Source organism: Rhipicephalus sanguineus, chromosome 8, assembly GCF_013339695.2.
Source record: "Rhipicephalus sanguineus isolate Rsan-2018 chromosome 8, BIME_Rsan_1.4, whole genome shotgun sequence".
In the NCBI taxonomy this organism is placed as follows: Eukaryota; Metazoa; Arthropoda; class Arachnida; order Ixodida; family Ixodidae; genus Rhipicephalus; species Rhipicephalus sanguineus.
This window is the reverse complement of record NC_051183.1, coordinates 84,385,234-84,412,060: the sequence shown is the minus strand read 5'-3', so window position 1 is coordinate 84,412,060 and position 26,827 is coordinate 84,385,234. Positions and strand designations below refer to the sequence as shown.

At 43.6% G+C, this 26,827-nt stretch overlaps 1 protein-coding gene across 1 annotated transcript; it reads left to right on the top strand.

Annotated features, from left to right (window-relative positions):
* The first annotated feature begins 3,782 nt into the window (after positions 1-3,782).
* LOC119402869 (uncharacterized) lies at positions 3,783-26,198 on the top strand. Its single transcript, XM_037669916.1, has 8 exons — positions 3,783-3,857; positions 6,898-7,010; positions 11,961-12,047; positions 13,335-13,421; positions 16,003-16,071; positions 20,351-20,392; positions 24,224-24,259; positions 26,106-26,198. Exons 2-8 carry the CDS (start codon positions 6,908-6,910, stop codon positions 26,108-26,110), a joined length of 429 nt encoding a protein of 142 aa, XP_037525844.1. The 5' UTR covers positions 3,783-3,857; positions 6,898-6,907; the 3' UTR covers positions 26,111-26,198.
* Positions 26,199-26,827: the final 629 nt, after the last annotated feature.

The following is a 26,827-nucleotide window of genomic DNA, read 5'->3' as shown; positions in this document are numbered from 1 at the left end:
ACAAGAGTGCAGTATTGTGTGTCCATGTGCTTCGGGTTATTCACTAATTCAATCTCGCGCTGCCACCAATCGTTAGCATCCTGGTTAGCTCATTTAATAGAGCGAGCCCCCCCCCAAAAGTCGTGGTTTCCGGTTTCAATCCCCGGACCAGGGTTTCATCATCTAAGAAGTTTTCCTTTCTGAGAAATGAGTGTGGATTTCCTTGTGGCTACGTGATAGAAACGGATTATTTTCAAATACCTCTTTCAGGAAACGAGAGTTTCATACAGTACTCCCGCCACAATACGTCAGAAAGTTGTCGGGTGCACATCCGCTACGCTTTGTTGATTGGTACGACAGCTGTTGTATGTGTAGGATGAAGAATGCGATGAATGGTGCACTCACAGATGTAGAGCGACTGCATTAGTTTCGCCAGAGTTCTTTAACGCCGTGGGGGAGCAGTGGAGAGTTAGCCGCGGAACTTACTCTTTCCTTGAAGGCAGAGTAAAAGAGACCGCGAACTCTGTGCTACTCAGATAGCGTTCCCAATCCACAGAACTCCCGCCCGACGTAGCGTGAACAGGGTCGGGAAGCAGACGGAGTACAAGCTATCGCGAGCTTCTGGCCGACGCCGCATAGCGATGTATAACTGTCTCTTAACGATAATCCTCCGAGCGTAGACGCCACACTTGTCACTTTAATGTACAAGTTAATAGGATAGCTTTCAGTAAAATCAAAAGAAAGTGTTTGTGATCGCGAACCTTGTGTTTCTGAAACGCCAACAGAGGCAGCTTCGAAGCCTCGAACATCAACTTATAACGCATCGCCAGCTTAGTTTACGACGCAATCTAATTGCCACTGGAACAAGGTAGACACTAAAGCATTATTGCAATAAAAAGAAAGAGGCGTGAAAAAAAGGAAAGAAAACGCCTGGCAGGAGGAATCGAACCTGCAACCCTCAAATTCGCAGCCGAGGTCTCTACCACTACGCCACGCCCCAACACATCACTCATGCCGTAAAACGACTAGTCAAGACAGAGCTCACCGCTCGGCTTCATCTTTACGGGTCGCATACTGAAGACAGTCGCGATCTTCCTTTGCAAATAAAATTCGCTTCTTCATAACAAACAAACAGCTACCAACCACGAAAGACATGGAATAACGTGTATTTTCTCGTGCAATCGACGATACACCAGTACAGCGGCCTTGTCAGTGTACTGATTTGCATCTCAATCGATAGGTGCAACTATACACATAACCGATCGCCAAACACCAAATTGAACTTGCAAAAAAGTATGCCATCATGTTAGATCAACAAGGCGTACTAATTTACAAGTCTGTGTCAGCAAGTGCCGCCGAGTGCGCCCGGCGTCTTTCGGTGGCTGCTGGGGTGCGTTTGCTGAAAGCGCATCGTAACGATGCCCATCGCTTCTTGTACGGACACCGTGCGCAAGAAAAAATGGTTTATTGAAGTGAATCGATACAAAAGCTCTACTGTTCACTCATTCGTACACGTCGGAATTGCGTATCCTTAACCCAGAAGCGCCGACAGCATGTACACAGGGACTCGGCAGGTGCGCTAGGCCTACCTTCGCTGCGAGTCGTACGGGTCACATTGAGTGCGACCTATCTCGGCGCAAGTGGCTGGCGAAGGTTGAAAAATGCGTATTTTAGCATCGAAAGTTTTTCACTGTTACATTAAAATGCGACCGAGGCAAGCGAAAGTGCGAGAATCGCCAGAGATGCGTTTACATTGTGGTTATGTTGACTGGCGTTATTTTCCGGCCTATGTACATGCCGCGGCACCGCATGTCCGATCGGACGCCAGATCGTAACGTCTTAACGTATTCATCAGCCAGCCCTGGTAAAAGATCGTCGTACGTGTATTTGTATGCGCGTGGCTACAACTCTCAGACTTGGGCATGAGCGGCTGTACTGTGTTGAGCCGATATTACAGTGTCCCAGCTGATATTTGGAGTTTACTGATGAAAACAATGTCGAATATTATGCTGTTTTATAGTAAAAGTCGAATGTGCCAACATTATCCCAATTGATCATTAGATACTTACACGTGTTCCGCCTATATTTGCTGTGTAAATAGGCACAGCAGAGCTGTTGCCACCGGCACTGGAAGTGGGAAAAACATCATGGATACATATACCGGTTATCGGGTGCATGGTTGTGTGGAGCGCCAGTAGTAAATACGTTAAGTGTTGCTGTGTTGTGAATGAATGAGTGTGCTGATGTGAGTTCTGTGTATGTGTGAGGTAAGCTACAGGCATTGCAGCAAGGTTCACTGTTACAATGTAGAAAACGCACGACGGTTTTCTTCTTTTTTCCCCTTATTTAGACGTTAGTCCTAGCAGCAAGAGTGATTCTACTCTTGGAGGGAGTTCATGCACTGTAGCCCAACCAGCATTGTAAAACTCTGCGAGGGAGTAACGTAATTCCAGCCGAGAGTGTATGTACTCCTATTCAAGAGCGTGACTTTATTCTGGCGAGGGAGCTTGTTCACTCTCGTCGTTCAGCCAGAGTACCAGAACTCTGTCGAGAGAGCGTGCCTACTCTGTGCATAGGAGAGTCCCCAGCACTCCTGAAAAGGGAGTGAAATATGGGACAAGCGTTTACTCTCGCAAAGAGAGTTGCTAGCACTCTCTTGCCGCTGTGAGTGTGGTTCTCTGAGTAACCACAGGAAGTTGTACTCAGTCCACTTTAATGTATAATATCAGGGTCCTAATTACTACCGTACAATAGAACAAAAACAAATACTGTCCTCATGTTTTGTTTAGTATCCTTTCGATGCTAAGCATCGAAAGTATGCTAAGCATCCTTTCGATGGCCTCATCGATGCCCTCAATCCTCCATTTTTCATATTTCTACAGGAAAGATGTGGTCCCGGCACACTTTATTTGTTAGGAAAGCGTGCGAGAATTTATGCTCAGCCACCGGCTCAATAAAAAAATGACGTGCTACGTGGCGACAATTCGCCAAAAATTCGTCTTCACAGCTATGACACGCTCTGCCTAACACCCTGAGCGTTGCAATACGGTAATTTCTAATAGTGTAGACAAGGAAACGACCGCCACAGTAGCTGACTTCATAAAACATGGGACATGTACTTCGAAGGTGGTTGGTTTACTCCTTACCCAAGGTAACTGGCTTTTTTTCGCCCATATTAACTAATATACATTAACGTAAAAATTACGATACTACTAATAAAACTGCAATCTTTTCTTGGCTTCACTATTTGTTCGCTTCATTAGAATATGTGGGCGAAGTGACCTTTTTAAGTAATGCATATGCAGTCTATGGGTGTCCGAGAATGAAGTATCTGCGTTTTTGTTTATTGAAATCTCAACTTGTATGCTGGAAAATAATCCCACACTTGAGTGGCTTCATATAACTCAATGTAATGAAATGTCAGGGCCGAGAAGCCTTACTGAGGTAGATATAGAAGCGTAAAAATAATGAAAAGAAAAGAACTTGAAATAACTTTGCTTGTTTTTTTTTATTTCCTTGTGTAATAACGTATCACCCTGTGCACAGATGGCACACCCTATAAATCTCATGTGTCAGACACCAGAAAACAAACAAATTGCACATAAAATTATCTTAGCCAATGCCGACTTGTGCGTAGGATGCATCTCCAGCTTTATTGATTGTGCTTGAGCATAAAATTAAAATGAACTTTCTGTCTAAGAAAATGCCTCAATATATTAGATGCGCATTGGCTGTGATTGCATTACGCCAACCGCGACATTTAATATAAATTGTCGCTCTGTCTACAGCATTCTAACGTTTACCATCAGGTTGCCCACACTACGGCTTCTACTGAGTTCATAGTATTTGCTTGGTTCTTGGCAGCGGTTTAGGGAAGGGTAAGTGTAATTGTGATTTGGTAATGTCAAATGATCGGAATCAGTGGTGCTGGGTTTTTCATTTCATAATTTTTAGTAACTGATATGACTTTTCAATGATTTACCAGCACGGAACGAGACACTATGGTCGACACTCGGTGTCGTACCAACTTGCTGGCGGACGTAAACATCTTTCTCAAACATCGCCAAACACTAAACTGCTTGGACCTGCGCAACCATCAGTTGAAGCTGTTCAGGCGCGTCATTAGCAATGGGCCATTGAAGGCTAAGAAAAATTTAGAAACACTGATCGAGTAGTACTTGAGAACGTGTAAAGATCCTGTGCTTTGTCAATCGGGATAACAAATAAATGGCGGGCAAGAAATAAGGCTTAAGCCCTAAGTTCAAATATTTGTTCCATTATACCTCACCTTCTGCGTATGGTTATGTCACTAGTACTAAACCATGTCTATAAAATTTCCTTTCTTGGTATAATAATACGGCGTAAAATGCAATCCTTGGGAAGTATATCTTTCTGACGTTAGCCCGGTGACAACTCGCACCGCAGCAGCAATTTTCTCTGCCACAGACACTAACCTCAAATGCTGTGCTTTTGGGTAATATGTAGGCGAGCGTCAACAAATGAGACCAGAATAAATAATGATTTCTATGTTGATTATTAACAATTACTGGGTTGGTACGTTTCTAAACCGGGATATAATTATGAGAAACGCCGTAGTGCAGGTGTCTGAAAGTATCCATCAACTGGGTTCATTAACGTGACCTAAATGTAAGCTCATGAGCCTCTAACGTTTTGCTTCCATCAAAATGCGGCCGCCACAGACTTGATTCTATCCAGCGACATTTGGGCCAGCAGTCTTGCTGGCCCAAATGTCGCTGGATAGAATCAAGTCTGTAACCACTGCACTATCGCAGTGGGTGACCGGTATGTTTAGAGAGAGAGAGCGAGAGAATAAGAACAGAAGAAAGGCAGGTATGTTAACCAGAGCTGAGACCGGTAGGCTAGCCTGCTCTGGGGAACAGGGGAGGGGGAAAGAAAGTGACAGATGTGGAGAGAAAAGTCACTGTTCAGCCGGCGTAACGCTTCCGCGTTTGACATCACAAACGGCAAATCAGTCCGGCATCCTTGAGAAAACGCAACAGCGCTTTCGTTGCCTTTCGGAACTGTGATGGGCAGCCCCATGGTCCCAATATCTTCGGGACAGTGAAAGCGCTTCCGTACAGTTGATCTAGTGCAGTGTGGAGGTGAAGCCTCTCGTTTGCGTATGTCGGGTAGTAACAAAAAAGGTGCTCAATCGTTTCATCAACGGCACAGTCGTTGCACTCGGCCTTGTCAGCCATCTCGATTTTGAATGAGCAGGCACTGGTGAATGCTACACTCAGACGCAGACGGGATATCGCTTTATCTTCCTCCAGAGCAAGACAAGATAGTAGCCGCAGTCGCAGAGATGTGTCTAGAGAACTGTGTTGTTTGCCACTTTTGCAGTGTCATGTTCTGCGTCAGCTTATTTAGGTGTCGAGCCGCGTCAATCCTGGATAACGGTGTAGAAACAAGGTTTGTTTTACGTGTGCATTTGTGGCAGCTTCATCGGCGAGGTCGTTGCCGGAGATGCCGCAATGACTTGGTATCCACTGAAACACAAGGTTGTGTCCTTTTTAAATTGCATAGTGCAGCATTTCTCGTATCTAACACACAAGTTGTTCGTACGACGCGAAGGAGTGCCGACGAAAGACATTGTAGAGCCACCTTTGAGTCTCAGAACACTGCCCATCAATTAACCGGCGGTTGTTTGATATAATCGGCGGCACCTCGCAGGGCACCGAGCTCCGAACAAGTTGATGTACTCACGTGACAAATTTGTAAGTGAGGTTGATGTGTCGTGATGGGATGACGGTGGCGCCGGTGGAGCTGGTCGGGGTGGTAGAGCCTTCCGTGAATACGTGCATACTGTTTAAGCTTCCATGAGCCTATTATGCTCTACTATTCATTCTCATTTCTATGCCATTCTGTCTGACATCACATTGACATTAGCATAAACACAAACAAGGCCAGGAATACTTGAGGAGTCCATTAAAACTCTTTTGCTGTTTACAGGGAATCCGTAAATTTTTCTTTGGAAATGAATAATATACATGCCCTCATAGTTTCCTCTGGTCGACGAATGAAATGAGTCGATGAGTAGGAGTGGTGAGGATTTTGTTGGGCAACGCTTGAAGGTCTAAGGCGAAACAGCGGAGGATGATGGTTCCGCATGCCCCTCCTGTTCACCCTTTTCTCTTTGCGGCTTACAACAAGGCGTCAAAGACATCATCAGCGAAGATTTCGAGGAGCGGAACGATGCCTAAAACGCTAAGGGCTGCCTCAAAAGCGTCATACTATGACTGAATATATCAAATAAATTAATGTTAACCGGTAGCTACGGGTAGGTCTTGAGACTGATCGACAGGTAGTGATCTTTGATACCATGTAAGAGAAGCAGTGTGCGCCTATTCCGTGAAACTTTAAATCCTTTTTGATCTAACACGCGTTTAGTGCGTACACATCATTTCAATATCTTTACCTTTCGTGGGAACATTTCGCGGCAGCGGCTGCAGCAAAAGAACGTCGTATTTGAGTACGTGTCAAACGAACGTTGCACATCTACATAAAACACTGCCTCATGGTTTACCCGCCAGTTTTAGTTCCGAGATGAAAGCGTTTTCTGTGCATGAACTCTACATATTTGCGTAAGCAGTTTGAACTGGCAGCAAACCTCCAGCTACACTTCACAAAGACACATTGCTCTGTATGGTTAACAGTAAATTGCCCTAATACTTTTGATTTAGAAATGAGGTGCTTTTTTCCAGCTCGACCTAGTAAGTGAGAATTTTGTGCTATGAATGAACACAGTGTCCTAGCCTAAGGGCAAGAAATAAAGGCAAAGAGAATAGGACGAAGTACCTTTCAATTATGAAGTTAAATGTGTGCTTTTCGCATATGCTTTCTCGATAAAATTATGAAAGATCCTGGATATAAACATACTGTGTGCTTGCTTTTCAGGAAATAAATTATGAAACCAGCGTTTCGTCAAAACGTTCTGTTCCTTCTGCGCATATTTGTTCTTGTGTTCATGATAGAACATGTGCCCACGTACATACTTGCGTTGAATCCGGGTATGTATTTCCTTTCTTTAATTTTCACACGTAAAGCGAAACAGAAGCAGTAGGTAGATGCGAAATCAGAAAAGTGGCCGCTGTTATGCAAGAAAACAAACTATAGCGAGCCCAAGGCTGTAAGAGAGGACTTGGTCCCATTGCACTTAGCCGGCATTTTATCAGCGTGCAAGACAGAGATGAAAACGTTGCATGAGTTCAATGAAAACCAACGGGCAATCAAGGCAACGAAAGCATATGGGACGTCATCTACAGTAATTATGGTGTAAATGTGAAGAAATAAAGTGGACGAACAGACAACTGGGCGCCGGCAGGCGGTATTGTCTTTTCTCATTGAAGTTGTGTCTAACAAAGAAGAACGAAACCTTAAATTCCCCTTCTTTCTTTCATTTAGAGCTGTATGTGGCCGTTATTGGGGGGAGCTACATGAATTATGAGCTCAACGTTACTCGAGAATGTTTTGACGAGAACGACAACTGAGAAGCACTTCCTCGTACGGCTATTAATTACATCAAATCGGTTCTGCGGAATCCCGCAAGGTTGTGCAAAGATTGACGAAGGGAATTTGAAAACCACACGTTTGTAGCACGAAGCTTTAATAAGCCACAAGGAAATCTATGTGAATTTCCGTGTGGTTTTTTGCTAAAAACGGGAGGTTGTCAGTTTTCCTTCCTTAACTGCTATTAGTTGTAGACGTTGAATACATGGAAATCAAAATCCATTGGTAAAGCCTGCAAAATGGCGAGCAAAATATCCGGCGATAGATATAGAAGCATTATGCTTTTGCCGTGGGTATAATGCATGCAATACCAACCAAACTTCACGTCTAGACATTTATGTTGAATTACGAGCAGAATACTGTAAGAGGAAAAAAATCAGATATAGGCAGTCCCGCTATCAATAACTTGTATTTATTTGGAAGCCAGCATATGCTCAAGCAGTTTTCACTAATCAGCTTCCGCTTATGCCCCGCGTCGGCTTGACTACGACTGCCATTTTGAGCCAATAAATTATTCAGTGAAGCTCTTTGTGGTGCAGCTGTATATCCCAACTTGGATGATCGGTGCTTCTCAACTGAACACAGTGATATCTGTACAGGGTCATTCCACGCCAAACGCCCCAAACATTACGCTCGACCCTCTCCAATTTTATTCTAAAAAATTGTGGACGTTCATATCAGTGCACTATTTGCAATGAAATCGTTCTCTGCTCCGACTACTAACCGGCAGCCTTTAGTGCCCTTCCGAAACATTCTGCCAGCCATATACACTGTTTGTAAGTTTTCAGCAACGTGAAAACTCACAGCAGCACACGATCGTGCCACCCGCGTGGGCGCTGCATACTTCCGTTGCCCCAAGGAACAGTCGTGGCGCAGTGAAGTGGACTTACGGGCCCGCACCCAGGCACGCCGCGGACGCTCAACATAAATTTTTGTTTCTCGCCTAAAACAAAACACACTCCGATTAAACTTTCACAAATAAATCTCCTTTGTTTACTCTTCGCAATAGACCAAGCGTGCATTTTTACTTGGATCGCATCACCACTATACATGTGCCTGAACGTGGGGCTTTTCAAACATTTTTCAATGTTTGCGCCCCTTCCACTTCGAAACTACTCGGCCATCGACTTCAATACTTTTTTGACACGCTTACTGCCAACTATCCAGCCATGCGATATAGTCCAACTTTGTCTCTAATATTCGTAGAATGTTTAAAAAATAATCAAAATGGGCGCAGAATTGTAGCATTGCATCACCACAAAGCACATCGTGAGACAAAGTAGTGGTGGTCAATGGGCGATAATAAGACAGTGACATTCCTTTTCAAGTAAACAGCAAATATTTAAGGCGTTCCGTAAAGTATTGTATTTTTAGAGTATTTTTTCGCAACCTATGTTTCACCCACTACGGCAAAATTCAAATCACTGTAACAGACAAGAAATTTTTTTTCCAAAAAATACTTTCCGAGGGCAAATAGTGCACTGATATGAACGTCCACATTTTTTTACAATACAAATTGGAGAGGGTCGAGCGCAATGTTTGGGACGTTTGGCGTGGAATGACCCTACAGGGAAAGATCAATGCAGACGATGCATTCGTAGAACCATCAGCGGTCCTTTGTAAAAGGCTGCACAAGCCTTGCGCTATGCTGCACTAGTGAATAGGTAGCGATGTATGAGATCAGCATGCTGCGTAGTATCCGGCAAAAGTTTTTGAAAGTTTTTGATAGCAATATAATTATAACTATTGGCCGTTGGAGTCCTACGCCCCAAAATGACGATATCATATTGAGAGACGAGAGGGCTGCAGAAATTTCGACTACCTCAGGTTTTTTAGTGAGCGTCTTAATCTAAACACATAGGCCTGTAGCATTCTACCTCCAACGAAATGTGGCCGCCGCGGCCGGGATTCAATCCCGCGACCTTCGGGTCAGTAGTCGAGTACGGTAACCACAAAACCACGGCAGCGGGTATCTAAAAGCACGCCTCTAAATTTTTTTTTATTTTGTAACTGCTTAAATCATGAAACACGATAAACGTGCTATTTTGAAATTTGGGATATTGTTATTTACTGTGAGAAGAGCGCTCGCTCATATTTTACTGGTAGGCGCGTGACACCAGCCATTCTCATCCTCAGAGAGCAGCGGCAGATGCCGGAATATTTTCGCAAGGTTGTCGGGGGTTGAGAAGTGGCTGCAGGCCTACGTTGATCTTGTTGTCGCCATTCGAGATGGGCACTCGTAAACCACCGAGCGCGAACTCTGGGTACTTCTCTGCTCACTAAGTACACTGATAAGCTGCCAGTCGGTACTGATTATGCAAATCCGGCAGCTCCTGAATAGGAAGCAGACATTCCGCTATTTTTTTCACGGCAGCGGTTGTGAAATCAGCGCAAAGGTGATCGGAATCAGCTTGACCATCACTGTAGAGCTCATAGTCATTTCGCATCTCCCCGTAAAAAGAAAAAGAAAAACACCTGATTTTCCGATCACAGTTAACCCTGCGGCCACGGGCCAGTAGACGTTCCCAACTTTTTAAGAGGCCAGTGAACCAACCTCCATCTCTGATATTCCATTTCTGGCGCATTCCTTGAAAACGGGCTCGTTCATCGAATGAAACACACAAACCATCGCTTTTTTCGTGTGAGGGCGTCCTGCTGCAAGATCTAGCCATTCGTGCTCAGATGTTATTTCTTTATGCTGAGGACAGAACAGCTCGGCACATTCCAATGGGAGGTCGTCTGAAAACCAGAACTACTTACGTTCATGACTGTTAAAGATGCGGGAGTAGATCCGTGTTTGTCAATGCGCTTGTTTCCAAGCACGTCCTGACACGTAGGTACAAAAGAACGGGAATTTAAGCAAGTATGATGGTATTCATCATGAAAGAAAGTGAGCCGTACGCACACAAAACGTATGGGTACTTCAGGGACTGCTCCATAGGCCTTCATTTTCAGTACGCACGAACAGCCAGGTTAACGATGGCTTACAACAGTTAGGGGCGTAAAATGCACACAGCAAGCGCTAATTTTCGTTCAAGGCTTAAGGCCTGCGGAGAAGCGAACCGCTGAAGCGGTCCCCTTGTGGCATCTCCTGGTTAACGTGCCTCAAAAGAGTTGTTAGCTCCCAAAATTTAACGTCACTTACTCCATAGCTTTATCAATGCATTGGGATACGCTACTGCATTTTTAAGTTGTTTTCCTGTCCCGATGCTGCTTAAGTTTTGTCTTTGAGGCACCTTTTTAATGTTCCACTCCTGGCGTTTCGAGCACTCCAGCAAACCATTTTCGACCGAATTCGGAGCACTCCTATTATTGCGGTCCCAAGCCTAGTCAACCAAGGCATTTAGGGGACGCAGTGTCTTGGCTCCTGATTTAGCTAGCTCTTTACCTGAGACATGCTCTTTTATCTTGGTGATGTTTGGCGGAACATAAAACAGCGTATGTTCGCTATCGTGCACTTGGGTATCACGCTTCTGGGTTAGCAACGTTGAGTATGCATGAGTAGTTGCAGGCCAGTGACTGCTGTTTCTTTTTGCCTGAAGATACCCGTTTTTGTGTACTGATGCCTATACATCGCTTATTTTCTGTTTTATACATAGTTTTCGGTTCTTAGTCTTTCTGCAAGGCCATTCGCTGAATTAGTTCCACAACATCTGGCAGCACTTATATGCGTTGTCGCAGTTGCCACGCACCTAGAAATGCAGCGTAGCAAACAACTAAGGCTGTCGGTGTTCGTTGAGCTTCCAAAGCATACCATTTGCACTGCAGCTGTTTGTAATGCCAGATAAAAATGTATCTTCAGCGAAACGTACTATGCGGGTTGTCTTCAAAGTACGGACTGGCATAAAACCGCGCGCTTTTATGCCCGGCGAAGCCCTCCATCCAAGCTCTCACGATATGCAGTAGTTGCATTCTCAGACAATGAATATTGACCCCACAAGTTCGATGCGTCCATCATATCATTGCTTTAGATTTTTATTTTAACTACAGTGCATACCTGACGAAACTAGTTGAGTGACTTCAAAGCACCACAATAAAGTACGCTACATCACAACAGAGATCGCATCGACCGAGAAATTGAGCATTGATGGCGATGGAAAGCCTTAGATAGCCACAAAAAGAAATTATCCTAGTGTTATTCGGCATTTATATTACTGTAATAATCGATTATAAATAAGCAACAATCACCATGTCACGCACGCACATGCAAACACGAATCCACCGCGCTCGTCTGCGAACGCTGGCTGCCTCAAAGCTAGCGTCATGAGCATTGGAAATAGAAGTGACCAAACGAAATGCATTACCGATACATGCGTAGTCTGTACAACGATACAAATGCTTACGAATGCAAAGGAATCTTGGGCTAGATTTGAGCACAATCTTGTGGTGCAGTTATTTTGCCTGAAAATAATCCTCTCTCCGCGCTCAATTATTTCTTCTCTATACGGCAGGAAATGAACCAATTTACACCCTCGCTGGACACCCGGGAAATCCGAAAGATAGAATAAATATGCCTCTCCCACCGCTACCTAACAAGGGTACGTAAGTACTCGGTTTTATGCATTAGATCTTAAATATAAAAAGAAACCGAATGTACAAGCTCGACAGGAAATGTGCTAGCAAAGATGGAGAATACCGCAGCATATAGATCGAGACACTGTGCCTCTTGTGACCCAGCACGGCAAGAAAAGGGTTGCAAGCATGATCTACCTGTTAAAGATGGACCGACCGGCAATAAGCAGCGCATTTTAAGGACCAAATTTCCAATGCTGTTTGAGGTTTTGTTGGTCTGGTCATCGGTAACTAGTGTGAAGTTTTTTTTTTGTCCCCGGTGACTGTACCTTGCCTAGGTAAAAAAACTCCAAAATTTAATGCCAGTAATGTGCATAACCTTTTTCCACCGTGTATAGTTTGTGTCACATGGGTGTACTGGCTCATGCTCACTTGTACCACTGTGAATATCACTTAGCATAGCCGGGTTCCAAGTTGCATGGCGTTGTGATCTAGAAAAAGTGCTCACACTAGTTTCTATACTTAAACTACTGATAGTACGTTTTATTCCGTGAGCGTTGTGCATGCCAAATCGCGTTGTGCGTTTCAAACCTTGTAATAATAAGTATTCACATTATTCAGGCGCTCCATTGTTTGCAGAATAAGTTGCGTGATTGACAACATATGTGGTGCTCAAAAGCAATGTTTTGTTCTCCTATTGACATGTATATCCAAATAAGAACGGATATGCTGTTAGGTTAATAACGTATCTGCACTGCACGTTCTTCATCAACAAGTTGATTGTATTTGAAAGATTACATGAGAGAGAGAGTGGAGAAACGATAAATTATGAAGGAATGGCTGCAAAATAGTTGAAGATGCACACGCGAGCGCATGCACATAAGCAGACGCAAAAACACATACACACGCTTACACTGTGCGCAACATTTTCACGTTCGGATCCTCCAGCAGACCACATGTGTTTCCAGATTTCGTTTGTGTAGTGATTGCTAAGGAGTTCAGCTGAAACTTCCGTGAACACTGAAATTTAGTATGGCGTACCTAGAGTCCATAACGATGCTACATACTTAAGAACGCCACGTTCGGCATATAGCCGAGGAGCAGAAGTTCTTGCCACGCGCTTTATGCCAAACGCGGCGCTGTTAAGTACGCAACGCCGTTACGGACGCCACATACGTGGTACTAGGACTCAGTAAGAAGGAACTCAGATAAAGGTTTCGTGGCATGAATTTGAAGTAACCGATTATCATGCATATTTTTCGCCTCGAAATATTTTGCGCTCTGGGCCTGATTCTTTCTTCTGTATGCGTTAGCGAACGAACCGATTTACAGCCTTCTTGGACCATCGAGAAACCCAAATGATAGATTAAATATGCCTCTCCCACCGACACCTGCTCAGGGTACGTATTTACTCGGGTTTATGCATTACATTGTAAATCGTAAGATAAACCGTATGTACGGAGCTCATTGAATGTAACGCATATAACTTTGTGTCCACAGTAATTAGATTTGTCGCATCAGTACAATATTCGTTTGTACACTTACATGAGAGTCAACATCACCTATAGTAGCTGAATACGTAGTGACATGACGTGTTTATGAGGAGAAATTAGCGTACAAGTTATTAGAACTTTATTAGTCTTACAACTTAATCTTGTTCCTCATATGGAATTTCATTCCGCGGCCAGTGTACATTCCCTGTCGCAAAGCCATTTCATATCAAGCAGCTCATACAAGTAAAGTGCAGCCCTATATTCAGATGGAGGTTTCGTTACTTATGATTTTGATGTTGTTCTGAAGCGACACTATGTATTCCTATTCACATCCACATTAACCCATGTATGCAGAAACTCAGTAAAAAATGACAAAACAAATATTCTTTTTTACAAAAAGTGTACTTCGACCCTCAAAAGGAAGCGCAAGTGCTTTATTTACTGCCAGGTAAATGAAAGACTGTTTTTCAAGCCGTCCTATACATATAGGACACTGGGCATTACGGATGCGATGTGCGGGTGCGGTAAGCCTTGAAACATTTCACATGCACACCGACATTGCACTTCTTCCTCTCCATGACGTTTTTCACACAAAGCACGCGTTTGCCCGGAGAAAGCGGTCGGCACGTGGTAGCATGAAGGCAAGCAATGTCTAGGCTAGCACACGTTGAGAATGAGGCCTGCTTGATGTGCTGTAGGTGGCGCTAGTCATCAGCTAAAGAAATAGCGATGTTAGAGTGCATCAAAACGCATCCTATATGTAGCGCACTGGACAAATATGGGTGAAGTAAAGAAAGGGGAAACTGATCCTTTGAGTGCATTACGTACCTCCACTGGACGTTCTCCTTGGAAAAGTTGCTTGTGATTAAATAGCACGTAAGGGAGTGTAGGAACAATAAAATGGCTGAGTGGCTGTAGAATGGTTCAAGGGCCACCTTTTTTACTCGAGAAGCACACACAGGTACTTAACTGTCTTTCTTTATCTCTCACACACACGCACGCACGCACGCAACACGCACGCGCACACACAAACACGTACGCATATAGCGTGCGTGTGCATAAATTTAAATATTTAAACATGTCGCAAAGGCAATAAAGGTTAGGTTTTCATCATGACCAATAGTAAAGATGAAATGTTCGTCCATGCTTCACCATGCAGCAGCAGAACAAAAAATTTGTGCTTCGACTTATTGGGAAAGGTGTGCTGTTCCAGAAACGAGGTGACAGGTATTCTACTGAAACATTTTTGAGACATGGACACACGACAGAACTAACTTTCAGCACTATTGAAACTGAGTGTGCATATGCTCCTTCTTGCACATATATATATAAAAGCGTTCTAGTTCAAATTTTCTGAGAATATACCGGTCAACCAAAGCAGAAGTGAAGCCCTGCACGATGTGATGAGTTGGCCATGACGATGTTCCTGACATGATGACAATAGTAATCACTTGGGTCGAGTGATGCATAGTTAAGGATCCCGATGACCTTATCTGCCCGTTCAACCTGATCAATCAGCGCTCGCTGGTCGTCCCGGTCATGCTGGAAATTCGCGCCTCACAGTAATGCAACGTGTCTGTTGGCGTGATCTCTGTGTCTGTGAAGCTTGGGGCCTGTCGTGAGCAACCTCAGGTAATGTGGTACAATGTAGGACTTTCTCCACACCAGCGGCAGAAAACTCTAGACGTGTACAATTTTACAAGGCAACGGCATTCCTCGTCAAATACGGATGAATATGAGCATGCACCAATGGGCGCGTACATTCGTACTTTCCTACATGTGATTGGCGTCAAGAGTCGTACTGCCGAGCCACGGAAGCAATGGGTGGTCATGCTTCGGTCATGGGGGCGTGTCCTCTTCTGCTTTATTAAGTTGTATCCGACTAGTATAGGCTGTTCCACTTGGGCGAAGAACTGAAGAATGAAAGGCACGTCGGAAGGGAATTGAGCCGCTCGCATCCTATTGCCACTAAGCTATAGGTACTAAGCCTTTATTTGCGCATTAGCTAACCTAAGTATTTGATTATTGGCTGAAGACTCAAAGCAGGAAAGCAGAATTCTAGCGCACCTTCACAAACCACCGACTGAATTGCTTCCTGTAAGATACGTCTCACATTGTCCTTTTTTCCGTGTTGCATAGAAAGCCCGCGAAATATGAAAAAAAAAATGCCACGTGGCGTAGCGCTTGCGCACTGTAATTGTGCTGCTCCCAAGCGTGTAATCCTAGAATCAGGTCGCATGCAGCGTGAATGTGGCCACAGGGTAGCGACAGTGTTTTTGTGGTGGCTCGCATCTGGTACACGAGTTTGCGTAGAATGGCGACACAAACACATGATTGTAATTTGTCAGTTTAAAGTGAGTAATGGTTTTACTTTAGTGACGCGTTAAACTGAAAACGTTTAAAATTCTGCCCACTGGAAGTTTGTCTTAATATCAAAGTACAATTGCTTTTGTGATGAGAACAAAAACGTCTGTCATTTGATTTTCAGGGATTAGACGTATACCTCATGGTCCTGCACCAAACCCTAATCGTCAATTAAAGCCCGGATCGAGTCAGAGTAGGTATTCTCGCTCCCTCCTGCTCCCACAGTGGAGTTTAATACGCCATAAAATTAAATCATGTTGTATTTAAAGTATTACGCTGCTAGAAACGCAGATTGTGAATGCTTTGATAAACATTTATGGGGTTTTACGTGCCAAAAAGTATCATATGATTGTAAGGGATGCTGTAATGGGAGACGCTGGATGAATCTCAAAGCCATGGTTTTTTAAAGTAAGCCTAAATGTAAGCAAACATATTTTCTTTTTTTATTTCGTCCCACGTCTCAGAACCCCCTGCCACTCAGTTTTGTAACTGCCCTTTGATGAATGAAGCCTCCCATGTTCACAAATCAAGGAGGCGTTAAATAAATACGAAGAAAGTTATACATCAAGCGATGCATAAGCCTCATGGAATACAGCTACTTTCATTGCGATCGAAATTATCTGGACACATTAGGCGAGTTTTGCCGTCGCAATCACGTTCTGTTATTATATATATATATATATATATATATATATATATATATATATATATATATATATATATATATATATATATATATATATATATATATATATGCGTATACGAAGGCCACAGAAAAATCGCAACAAAAAAATCGGCAGACCTCACGCCTTGTGGGAATCGGTTTCATGCGAAGCAGTCAGCGACTAATTGTCTATGCTGCATGTCTTGGCTCTGAGCCAAGCGCTAAGAGGCGGGTCGAGATTTGTTTTTGTAAGTGTAGTAGTTGCATCCACATCGTGGGCTTACCAGGAACGTTGACTGCACTGGCATTTAAAGGGTAACTTATGATCTGACGTAACGTAAGCACACACCTTAGAGCGTAGACGTCAGTATTATCAAAACGAAGTGCACTTTAGGGTGTGATGATGTGAATATCATACGTAAACCTCGTTAGCGTATTCTTCCGGGGTCTAGCAACGCTTGAATATAGCCCGCTGAATCATATTAATGCAAATGTAATGTTTATTGGACTGTAATAAAAGGGGAGCCAACAATGGACCCACAATTGACGTTAACCCGACATGACGCCTGTATGCTAGGAGTAAATATGTAATGTTTAGTGCTTCGGTATATAAATAAATACCCCGCACTGCAAATAGTCAGCATATTGCACCGACATTACGCCTGCATAGGGTCTTTTTCCAAAGCAGTTTGAAGACCTGGCGTGGCTCTGTGGTAGAATACCTAATAGTCGCGCCGAATGCTTGGGTTCCATTCTTGCTTGGATCCTGATTTTAACACGAAAGTGTTCTATGCCGGGGTCCACCAAGGCTTCACTTTCATATTTCCGTCACGGAAATAAGAAGTGCGCACGACGTTCTACGGCACACGGCCTTCTATACAGCTTGCGCTGAAAAAAGGGCTACGACAGTGAGCTTGCCGTAGCCGGGATAAGGTTGAATTTTTCTGGCGCTTACGACATGTTCGAGAATCTCTAGCTCTTGATACCAAATTGACGCTTTTGCTATTGAAATGTATGACGAGGTAATACGACCACTCTTAACAAATGTTAAAGTTTTTTTAGAGAACTACGTCATCAAGGTATACGGGGCAGATTCATAGGGTCAGTCCAGCGAAAACATTGTCAAACATTTGCTAGATGGTACATGTGATTCATCTCGAACCAAAACAAGGTTATCAGAGCTCGTAGAATCCGTGGAAAGTCACAAACGGCATTTTTTTGTCGTCAGGCTCGTCTACCTCTGTCTGCCAATAGTGTTATTTGAATCGAAAAGAGGAAGAAAAATGCTGGATACACCGTGGTCTACTAATAATTCTCCGATGAGAGTAGCGGGCACACGTTATTACAAAGTCATGTTTCTCAGCCTCCAGCAGTTCACTTAAAAGTGTGGCGTTCCGCGTTTCTTTCCGTCTGCACATGGCAGCGAGTTTTTTATAGGTATCTTAAAGCTATCACCAAGCATCTCTCGAAAATGTAAAAGATTGGCTTCGTACTTCCTTGCCGACAGGTGACAGCACTTACGGTGCATCAGGTTCGTGTCATATCACGTGACAGCTATCTCTCTTGTAATGAGACTCTGGCGCACCTTATTCAAAATGCCAGAAGATGCTACTATTTTGTGATAGAGCTCAGGCATATTGTTGACTGATTATTGCTCAGCAGTTCAAAATAGTGTCGGTGAGGCCTCTTAACGTGTCTGTTATGCTTTCTGCTTGGGAAATGAAGAGCGGTTCGTATATCGTTCGAAACATTATGTAATAAATGTTACACAAAAGGTAAATTTGCTTACAGTTGGTTTGTATGAAATGAAATGATACTATTGCAAGTCGAGTCCATCGGCTTTCTTGTGCCGTAAGAGAAGCTGGCAATTCACCAACAAGGTGGCTGAAAAAAAAATGAAATACAGTGAACTCTCAATTGAGTGAACTTCAAGGGACCCAAGGAAATAGTTCACTTAACTGAAAGTTCACTAAAGTGAATATTCACTAGAATATGGAACAGCATTGGGCACAGCAGACATTAGAGTCAAAAGTGTGAAATGCAATTTATTTTGAAAAGAAATCTGTAATTTCCATTTGGACTGGTGCCCTTAAAGCGCAAGAAGAGACAAAGCTTTCCAGAGAGTCTACGTTTCTGTGCACTGCCTCTGGCGCAGCTTGTTGCTGAGACACGAAGTCTCGCAACTTTCTAACATACTCTACGACTCTACCGTGTCGGCTAGAGTTACAGGATTTGAACCTGCCTCAGCCGTTACGACTTCCTCGTCGCACTCTTCTTCTTCTGGTTCCGGACGAACACTCGAAACAATTTCCAAATCAGATAGTTCTCACATGTGACAAGATCACTGTCACACTGCACATAGTCCTCAAATGAAGCACCACTGTCAACGTCCAGCTGTTGTTTCCCGAAATGAACATGTCCGCACAATACCGATGATGCCGATGAGACAGACAAAAGAAGAAGGGGCGAACTGATGCGCACGTGGCTCGCTTTCGTCACCCGCACGGCCGCTTTGCCTCGGCGGCGCTGCATGCACAAGCGATGTCGCGCCGCCGCCGATGGATGGGCGATTTAGTGGCGGCTCGCATCGGCTATGCCAGTGCTGCAGTGCACAAAACTTCGTTGAATTGGTTTAAAAAATGAGCTTGGGTCCGCGGATCAAGTTCGTTCAACTGAAAAATTCAGTATTCTGAAATTCGTTTAACTGAAAGATTTTTGCATAGAATGCATAAGAAAAATGGCCGGGGATTTTCTAAAAGTTCGTTATTCTGAAATATTCGTTAAACCGACGTTCGTACAAGTGAGAGTTTACTGTAATTGGTTTACTACAGTAAGGCTTTTTCATGATTAGTGTCAACTTATTATATATCAATGCACAATCGTTCTCTGATCCTAGGCCGTATAATATAGGTGTAAGAACACGAACTAGGCATTCAGATGTTCTTTCTAAATAAGGATGTTTCCCTAAAAGTGCATATCTCTTTCATAAACGCATTAACTATAACATTTTCGGTTAACACTTTCTTTTCGGGACTCTAGTTTCGTTCCTAAAAAAAGTTGGTTATTTATTCCCCCAAGGCCTAGTGACATTAGCGCAGTGTTGCTAGAGCAACGTGCCTCACGATGGTTATGTGCTTGGCGACACATCTAAAAGACAAGGCTGCATCTTCTATTGTACCAAGCAGGAAACTTTGACACTGAACTATAGCGGATGTGTTCACCGTATACATATACAAGCACTAATACCACTTGGCGTAATATGCGTATTGACAGGGAGCTGGCCTGTTTTTAGCCCGGAAAGGCTTGCCATGCAATTTTGTACAACCTGTGTTTGCTTGCCTTGAAGCCTCAAGATTCAACACTTTATGTCAGTCTCTGACCATAAAAATTAGCTATAAAAATTCGCTACACGAAGCCCATCGTATTTTACGAATTGTTCGTAAGCGCCCGTAAATGACAAGAAACCTGGGTGCTTGTAAAACATCATGACTAAAGAAGCTTCACCAGAATGCGTAAAAGAACTCAATTTTTAGGTGTTTATGGCTTTACCTGTTGCTTCCATTCCGCGCCGGTCTTGAGGCTACAGGAGCGACAATTCTAGCAGCACTACGCCATGTGTACTGTAACTCAGAGGAAACATTAGATGGTGTGCAAAAACAGGCACAATCTAGAGTAATCGTCATCATCATCATTTATATGTCCTTAAGAACCGTCGATAGGGCATTACAAAAAGATGAATGTTTGCCTCAAAGTCTATTACTTCATAAAATGCTTCTATCGCACTAACCCCATGATTTACGTTTCGCAGCACCTCCGCGCGTACCACCGCGTGTTCCTCAGCGACCTCCAAGTACGTATAATCGTGTACACGTTTCTTCATCCAATTGAGAGCACAATTGACAACATATATTCTGTTTCACAATGTCTTCGCAAGAAGCTTTGCAAGTATATAAATCATTGATTTATCGTACAAGTGCATCGCAAATGACGCTGCGTGTGCTACGGTACTTCTCGCTCCAGGCTAAGCCATCCGCTTTTTAGGGATTTCCCAACATCTGTGCAATCGCGAACCAAGCACAAATACTTCGGCGGTGCCATGACAACTGACTGGCAAGGCACGGCGGCGGTGTTTTCTATCGAAAATGATGGAGCGACGAGCACAAATTAAAACACCAGTGATTAATAATGAAAAACGGGGACGGTGTGTCTGTTCCGAACGCAGTATGCAGTTATGTAAAATATAATTTAGGAATACGCAAGAATTCTGAATTTTCAGCTTGCTAATCAAATTTGGCGCGTCAGTATTATTAATACCTACGCGCCAAAGGATGCGTAAGCGTCTGGTTTCCTTACTAATATGAACACATGGAGCGAATGCTGAAGAACAGCACGCATGTCTATGAGCAAGGATGGAAACAGGAAGGAGCAAAAGATATGGGTGTAACCCAGTTCAGGGTAAGAATTTTCCAGATGCTACCATACAGTGAGGAGGGGGATAAAATCACATGGATTGTTAAGGGCCTAAGAAGAGAGTGGCGTACTCTAAAAACGAAGAAGACATGTTCTGTCCGAATCGTTTGCATTGATTTATTATGCTCGCATTCGACACAGTTGTTACGCCTGTGTATTGTAAATTTTGGAAGGCTGTTTAAACGGGAAAAGCCAGAGGAATTAACCTCTCATTCTGCAAGGGATATCACTGCTGATCTTCAAATGATCTTAAATCCCCGTTTCTAGATAAACAAGGAGGCATCTCTGCCTTCGCTAAGACAGAGAGGCCCGAACTACAGCCACATCGGTGTGAATGTGAATGGAATATGTGTCCTCGGTATGCCTTGCATTTCTGTGCATGATCGAAAGTTCCAGTACCGCGAGCAAAGGGCATAAGTTAAGCAAAACTGCTCAGTCGAAAAAATGAGTCACAGTACATTTACACAAGACATGTACTACAACCCTAGAGTTTTAGGGGCGAAGCTCCTTAAGGCGGCACCCGTTCGTCCCTTGTAGTCGTCGTCATCGTAGTAGTCCGCAACAAGTCTTACGCTTTGACCTCCAAGGCGGGGCCGGTGGGAGATTTCTCCTGTGCGTTGTTGAGCAATAGAAAATTCGCAGCGTGCGCGTTAACTAAAAGCCGAATTCTTCTGTCTCTCATTCCCCATTAGCAGCCATTGGCATGTTCCAGTAGGAAACGTTAGTAGAAGTAGAAGTGTAAGTGTTAGCTAAAAGCCGACTTCTTCTGTCTCTCATTCCCATTAGCAGCCATTGTTTACCTCCAAGGTAGTGCCTGGTGAGATTTCTCCTGTGCGTGATTAAACAATAAAAATTTTGTTCAAAACGCCGTTGATTGATGAAATAAACCAACGAAAGACGCCAGATGTTTTGTAAAAGCAGAACGAAAGAACGCCAGATTTTTTTCTTAAAGTGTAGTAGTAGTAGTTGTATGTAGCCACCTCGCCCGATCGTCAACGGGCGAGGTGGACCGGCAACGGCGCGAGGACCCTGCCGTACGAGAGTTAAATCACACTAAAAGACATACTTTGCGGGCGATACACTCTAGTGAGCTTTCAACTTTTCGTCTTAATGTACATGATAAAGAAATTATTTCTACGAAAAACGCAAGGCACACCTTGAGCAATATATTTGGTTTTGGGACGCTAAATGGAACCATGAGGCGATGCGAAGCCGGAGCACTTGCACGATCGCGTTCCGTTGGCTTTCGTTGGGCATGCTACCGACCTCGCGTCGTGGAACGCGCGTCCTGTCTTCCCTCTAGCCTTGCCTTTAATTCGCACAGGGCGAGCGGGGAATGCGGTCGCTCTTGGCGCTCTTTCGCTCGGGAGCGGACTTCTTCCTTGAATTTCACCGATCACAAGTGATAATGAAGGGACCACGTAAACCAACGGTACAATAAAAGTTTGATGTTTAATATATACACGATGTTTCACACTCTTTATATTATGTACTGGGCGCATTTCACGGAAGAGTTTCACGGTTTACAGATGATTCCCTCCGTAGCTTCGCCCCACTCATCATCATTCACCCCGTGGATATGCTGTGATTTTTTTTTAAAAGGTACACCGGAAATTAAGCAGTGAAAATTAAAGGCTCTGTCACAGTAGCTGACTGTGTTCACTGACAATGTCAAAGGTTTAGGTTTGACACATGAGCTCACAAAGTATGGTAAATTGAAATTCCTAGATCTACAGCTCTCCTGACAAGCGCGTCACACCTGCTGGATATACTCGCCAGTGGCACGTAATGGTCTTTTGCATTGTGAACCTGCGCACTCAAACCTTGTGAAACGCGCCATTGATTGGCGTGTCTGGAATCCTCCTTATTGAAATCGTGCCATCACACTGCGAACAAGAGCTTCAGTGTGCAGTTTAAGAGATTGCAGGAGGCGCGTTACCTGAGTGTAGTAGTGACGTCAGTCTCTGAAGTTTTGCTTCAGAAGCTGAAAGGCAACTGCCAGAGATGCAAGAGTGATACAGAGAAAGGAATACCTGTAGCTGTGCCTTATTGCCACTGAGGTGCCCCCAATATTAAGAATGTCTCTGCTAGGTACGAAGTTGCAATGTTATTTTCTACCCAGGAACCTGTCATTGTTGTGCATCTGTATTTGCAAAGAAAATGATAAACCGGAATGTGAAAAGAAGCACCTGAAGTTTGAAGAATGCAGCGTTGGTGTGGTCTACCAGATTCCATTCTCTTGTTGCAAAGTTTATGTAGGTCAGTCAGGCCACTGTGTTAATAAGCGTCTTAGTCAACAAGAGAGATTCCTTCTTATAGGCAGAGGTTTTCATTCGGCTCCATGCTGCAAAATGTGCAATTGTGAAACTTTCATTAAAAAGGCATTTGTTTTAAAGAATAGATGTAGGTCAGTCAGGCCATTATGTTAATGAGTGCCTTAGAGACTATGAGCGACCGCTATCTTCAGGTAGCTCAACACTGCAAAAAGTGGAATTGCCGAGCTTTATTTAGACAGACCTATTATAAAGAACAGCAGTGACACTACCGCCCGAGAATTAGAGGAAGCTTTTTTCGTACAGTCATTCGGTTCACAGTGCATCAGTGTTCCTTCTTTAATGTTGGTTTAGCACTGAATGTTCATTTTGTATTCGGTATGATGACTGCGCTCTGTTAATCACGTTGCGGTGGTTGCTGCGCATGGTGTACACTTCTCGTGTTCTTCTGGTAGCTGTTCTGTATAAAAAGTGGAGTGACGCAATATTGATGTCAGTTGAGAGTAGTGTTTTGTCCTGTCTTCTGTCTTGTGGTGTCGTTTCGCGCGAATAAAAAAGAAACGCTATGGAATCACACCAGCCACCCGCCGACGCAATTTGTTGAACTATAATATTGTCGCGGTGCACCGTAAACGGACGACCAAGACATTTTGCAGAAGAGCAAAGAGCCCGTTTGATGCAGCAGCATAGGAAAAAATCACAAAAGACGTCTTCTTGTGTGGTCAGAGTCTCGTTCCGCGAGACCGTCAGCGCACACCATCTTCGTTGCCTGCAAAGAGCGGGTGTGGCATTCGCCTCCCTTTAAAAGCGCGTCACCGCGATGCTATAGTCGGGTCAGTTGTGCATAAAGACGCTCTGTACAAGTGAAATTATGTTGTTTTGAGAAATGTTACATCTTTAATGCTTTGATATTTATTACTTTGCGCATTACCACACAGGTGGAGTTTCCCCTCCAAGACCAAGACCCGGTCGGAGTACGTACCTTGTTCACGGATCAGCTTGCAAAAAAAGTTACACCTTTGCAGTTGAATTTTTCTGCGCCATGTTATGTTAAAGATGCGAAGTACCATGTCTTCGTTAAGCAATTCTGATTCGTTTACCCTTCTCTTGCATATATCGCGCGCGCTGCCTTGTCAGTTAGCTGCGCGTTATTTTCCTATTTTGTGCAAACGCTGGTAGAAATGCATTCGAGCAAACTCCTGCCGGATTGACGAAAAATGTTGGAATTGCCATAACTTCAAGCTTTCCGACCTATACTACTGCGACCCACGCAGCTTACACGCTGTGAATGTATTTTACTGATTGTTGTCGGTACAGAACTTTCATTTAGATAAATTCTGTGACACTGCAACTCCATATTCATGTAAATTTGTTTATTGCTCGATTTGGAGACTCCTGCAAACAATGCAGCAAATGTTGAGGTTTATTGTGATAGTCTTCACAATGGCTACCGCATTCTGGCTACAGTAGCTGCCGTATGCGAAGGCAATATGCAACCGATGAAGGCACATTCTCAGTGATAAAGCTTGAAGTAATTTTGCCCATGCACTATTCCTTCAGAAAATCCATATTCGACGGCGTGGGAACTCGAATTTTACAACTTTCAAGTGTTTATATGTGAAGATTAGCAGCCGTCTTTAAGAGCTATGAGGTTTTGAAATTAAGCCTCTGTCCTGAAGCGCCAGTAAAACTTCGAGCACTTGTATTACGTATTAATGAGGCATTTCCTTAGAAAACTTTGTATCCCTTCCAAGTACTTTTATTTTCTCCTTTCCGAGCTAATGAAAGCTTCTAATTCATCCATGCTAAAAAACTCAACGAGTAAGCATATGCTTTATTGACACATTCACCAAAGCTGCACATTTATAAATTTTTCTGCGGTATAAACAAAACATCGCTGCGAAAACAACGCTTCAAAAGCAATGTAAAGTGCTCTTTTTTAGGGTGACACCTCTTTTGCAACGAACAAGCGTAGACTCATGACGTGTACATGAATTCCCGAAAAGGCCCCGTTTACACAAAACTTTTGTCTGTGAATGCTGATGCGCGCACAAGTTCAAAAAGACATTATTTTACACAATATAACAACCTGTCACCTGGCAGGGGTAAATGAAGCCTGTAATGCTGCTGCAAAAAGTTACACGATTACATGTATTTTAATATGTCAAAAACTAAACTTTTGAGTTACACATTGACCTGTAAGTTACACATTTGTAGAAGATCTAAACTACTCAGGCAAGCAAGAATGTTCTCCAGACGAATAGCTACACCAAATTGCCAGGTTTTTCTGAGGCAAATGGTCAATAAGCATCCACTTACTAGCACATTTTTGCGCAAAACAGAAGCAGTACTAAGACAAGCGATTTGGATTTGCTAACCTTAAAATCAATTTTACGTATATTCTGTCACAAAAGTAAGCTTACAGCGGATTGGTTAAATTAACACAGTTTATGTTTCTAGTATCAAAATCTCTTTTATTCGCTGAAGTGTTTTCTGAAGATATGCTATGAGGCGACTTGGAAAATAACCTCTCTGATTGGATGATACCGGTCACAGTTTCGTGGGCACACAATAATTTGTTAATTCATGAAAGACTTCATTGGATCAGAATGCATAAATCGCATATGAGAATCTCTGATGCCGTCTAAAAAGTCAGAATTAGATAGCGGGCACTCTACGTCAGAAAGAAATATAGAGGTGCAAAGCTGCAGGCTTATGTCTTCGGCAAACTGCAGCTTAGTGTTAAAGAAGTACTACAAATATAATAAGGGAAGGATTAGAAATCTTATCGCTCACCTGAACATTTTCTTTCACCAACAGGATAGTTCAAGAGGACATACCCTGTTCAAGGATGCTTCATATCGTTATTGGGCTGAATACAATAAAATTTTCCCCAAGCGGTGCCTGTATTCCTGAATGATAGCGGCCATTTTCACGAATGCTTCGAATCTGAATGAGCAATTGTGCATGTACTGTACACGATATGATTGTTTCTGTACGCTATGAAAGTGTCAGTCTGTCCCTCGCTGTACATACCTTAAGAGACTCTGTTAAGCCAACCAAGTCGACCATTGCTACATTTTCTTACGTGCATGCACAGACTCTTGGCTTCCATGCCAACCAAATTTCAAGAACTGGCATGGTCCTTGTTGCATTCGCCTTAGAGGACTGAAAGGCGAAAGCCATCTGTTGTGACAATTTCGTCACAGTCATGAGAGCTTGGAAGGACACGTGAGTACTCGCGCACTTTATTGACGTAGTGGCCGATGATAATGATGAAATTATAGCTCAGGCACTTTTTTATGGGCTGGGAACTTACAACCGCGCATACGTTAGCACTTGACGTGGCGTCACAACCGGCGCCATTCTACGCTTCCGCCAAGTGATATCGCATTGGTTAACGCGACTCCTTCTCCGACATTACCAGTGTAGAGGGTCTTCTTCCGGAGCGGAGCTGTGGCTGTTTGGCTCTGTGGCAGAATACCTGACCGCCACAAGGAATACCTGGTTTCGATTCCTCCTTGTAGCTTGACTTTTAACCG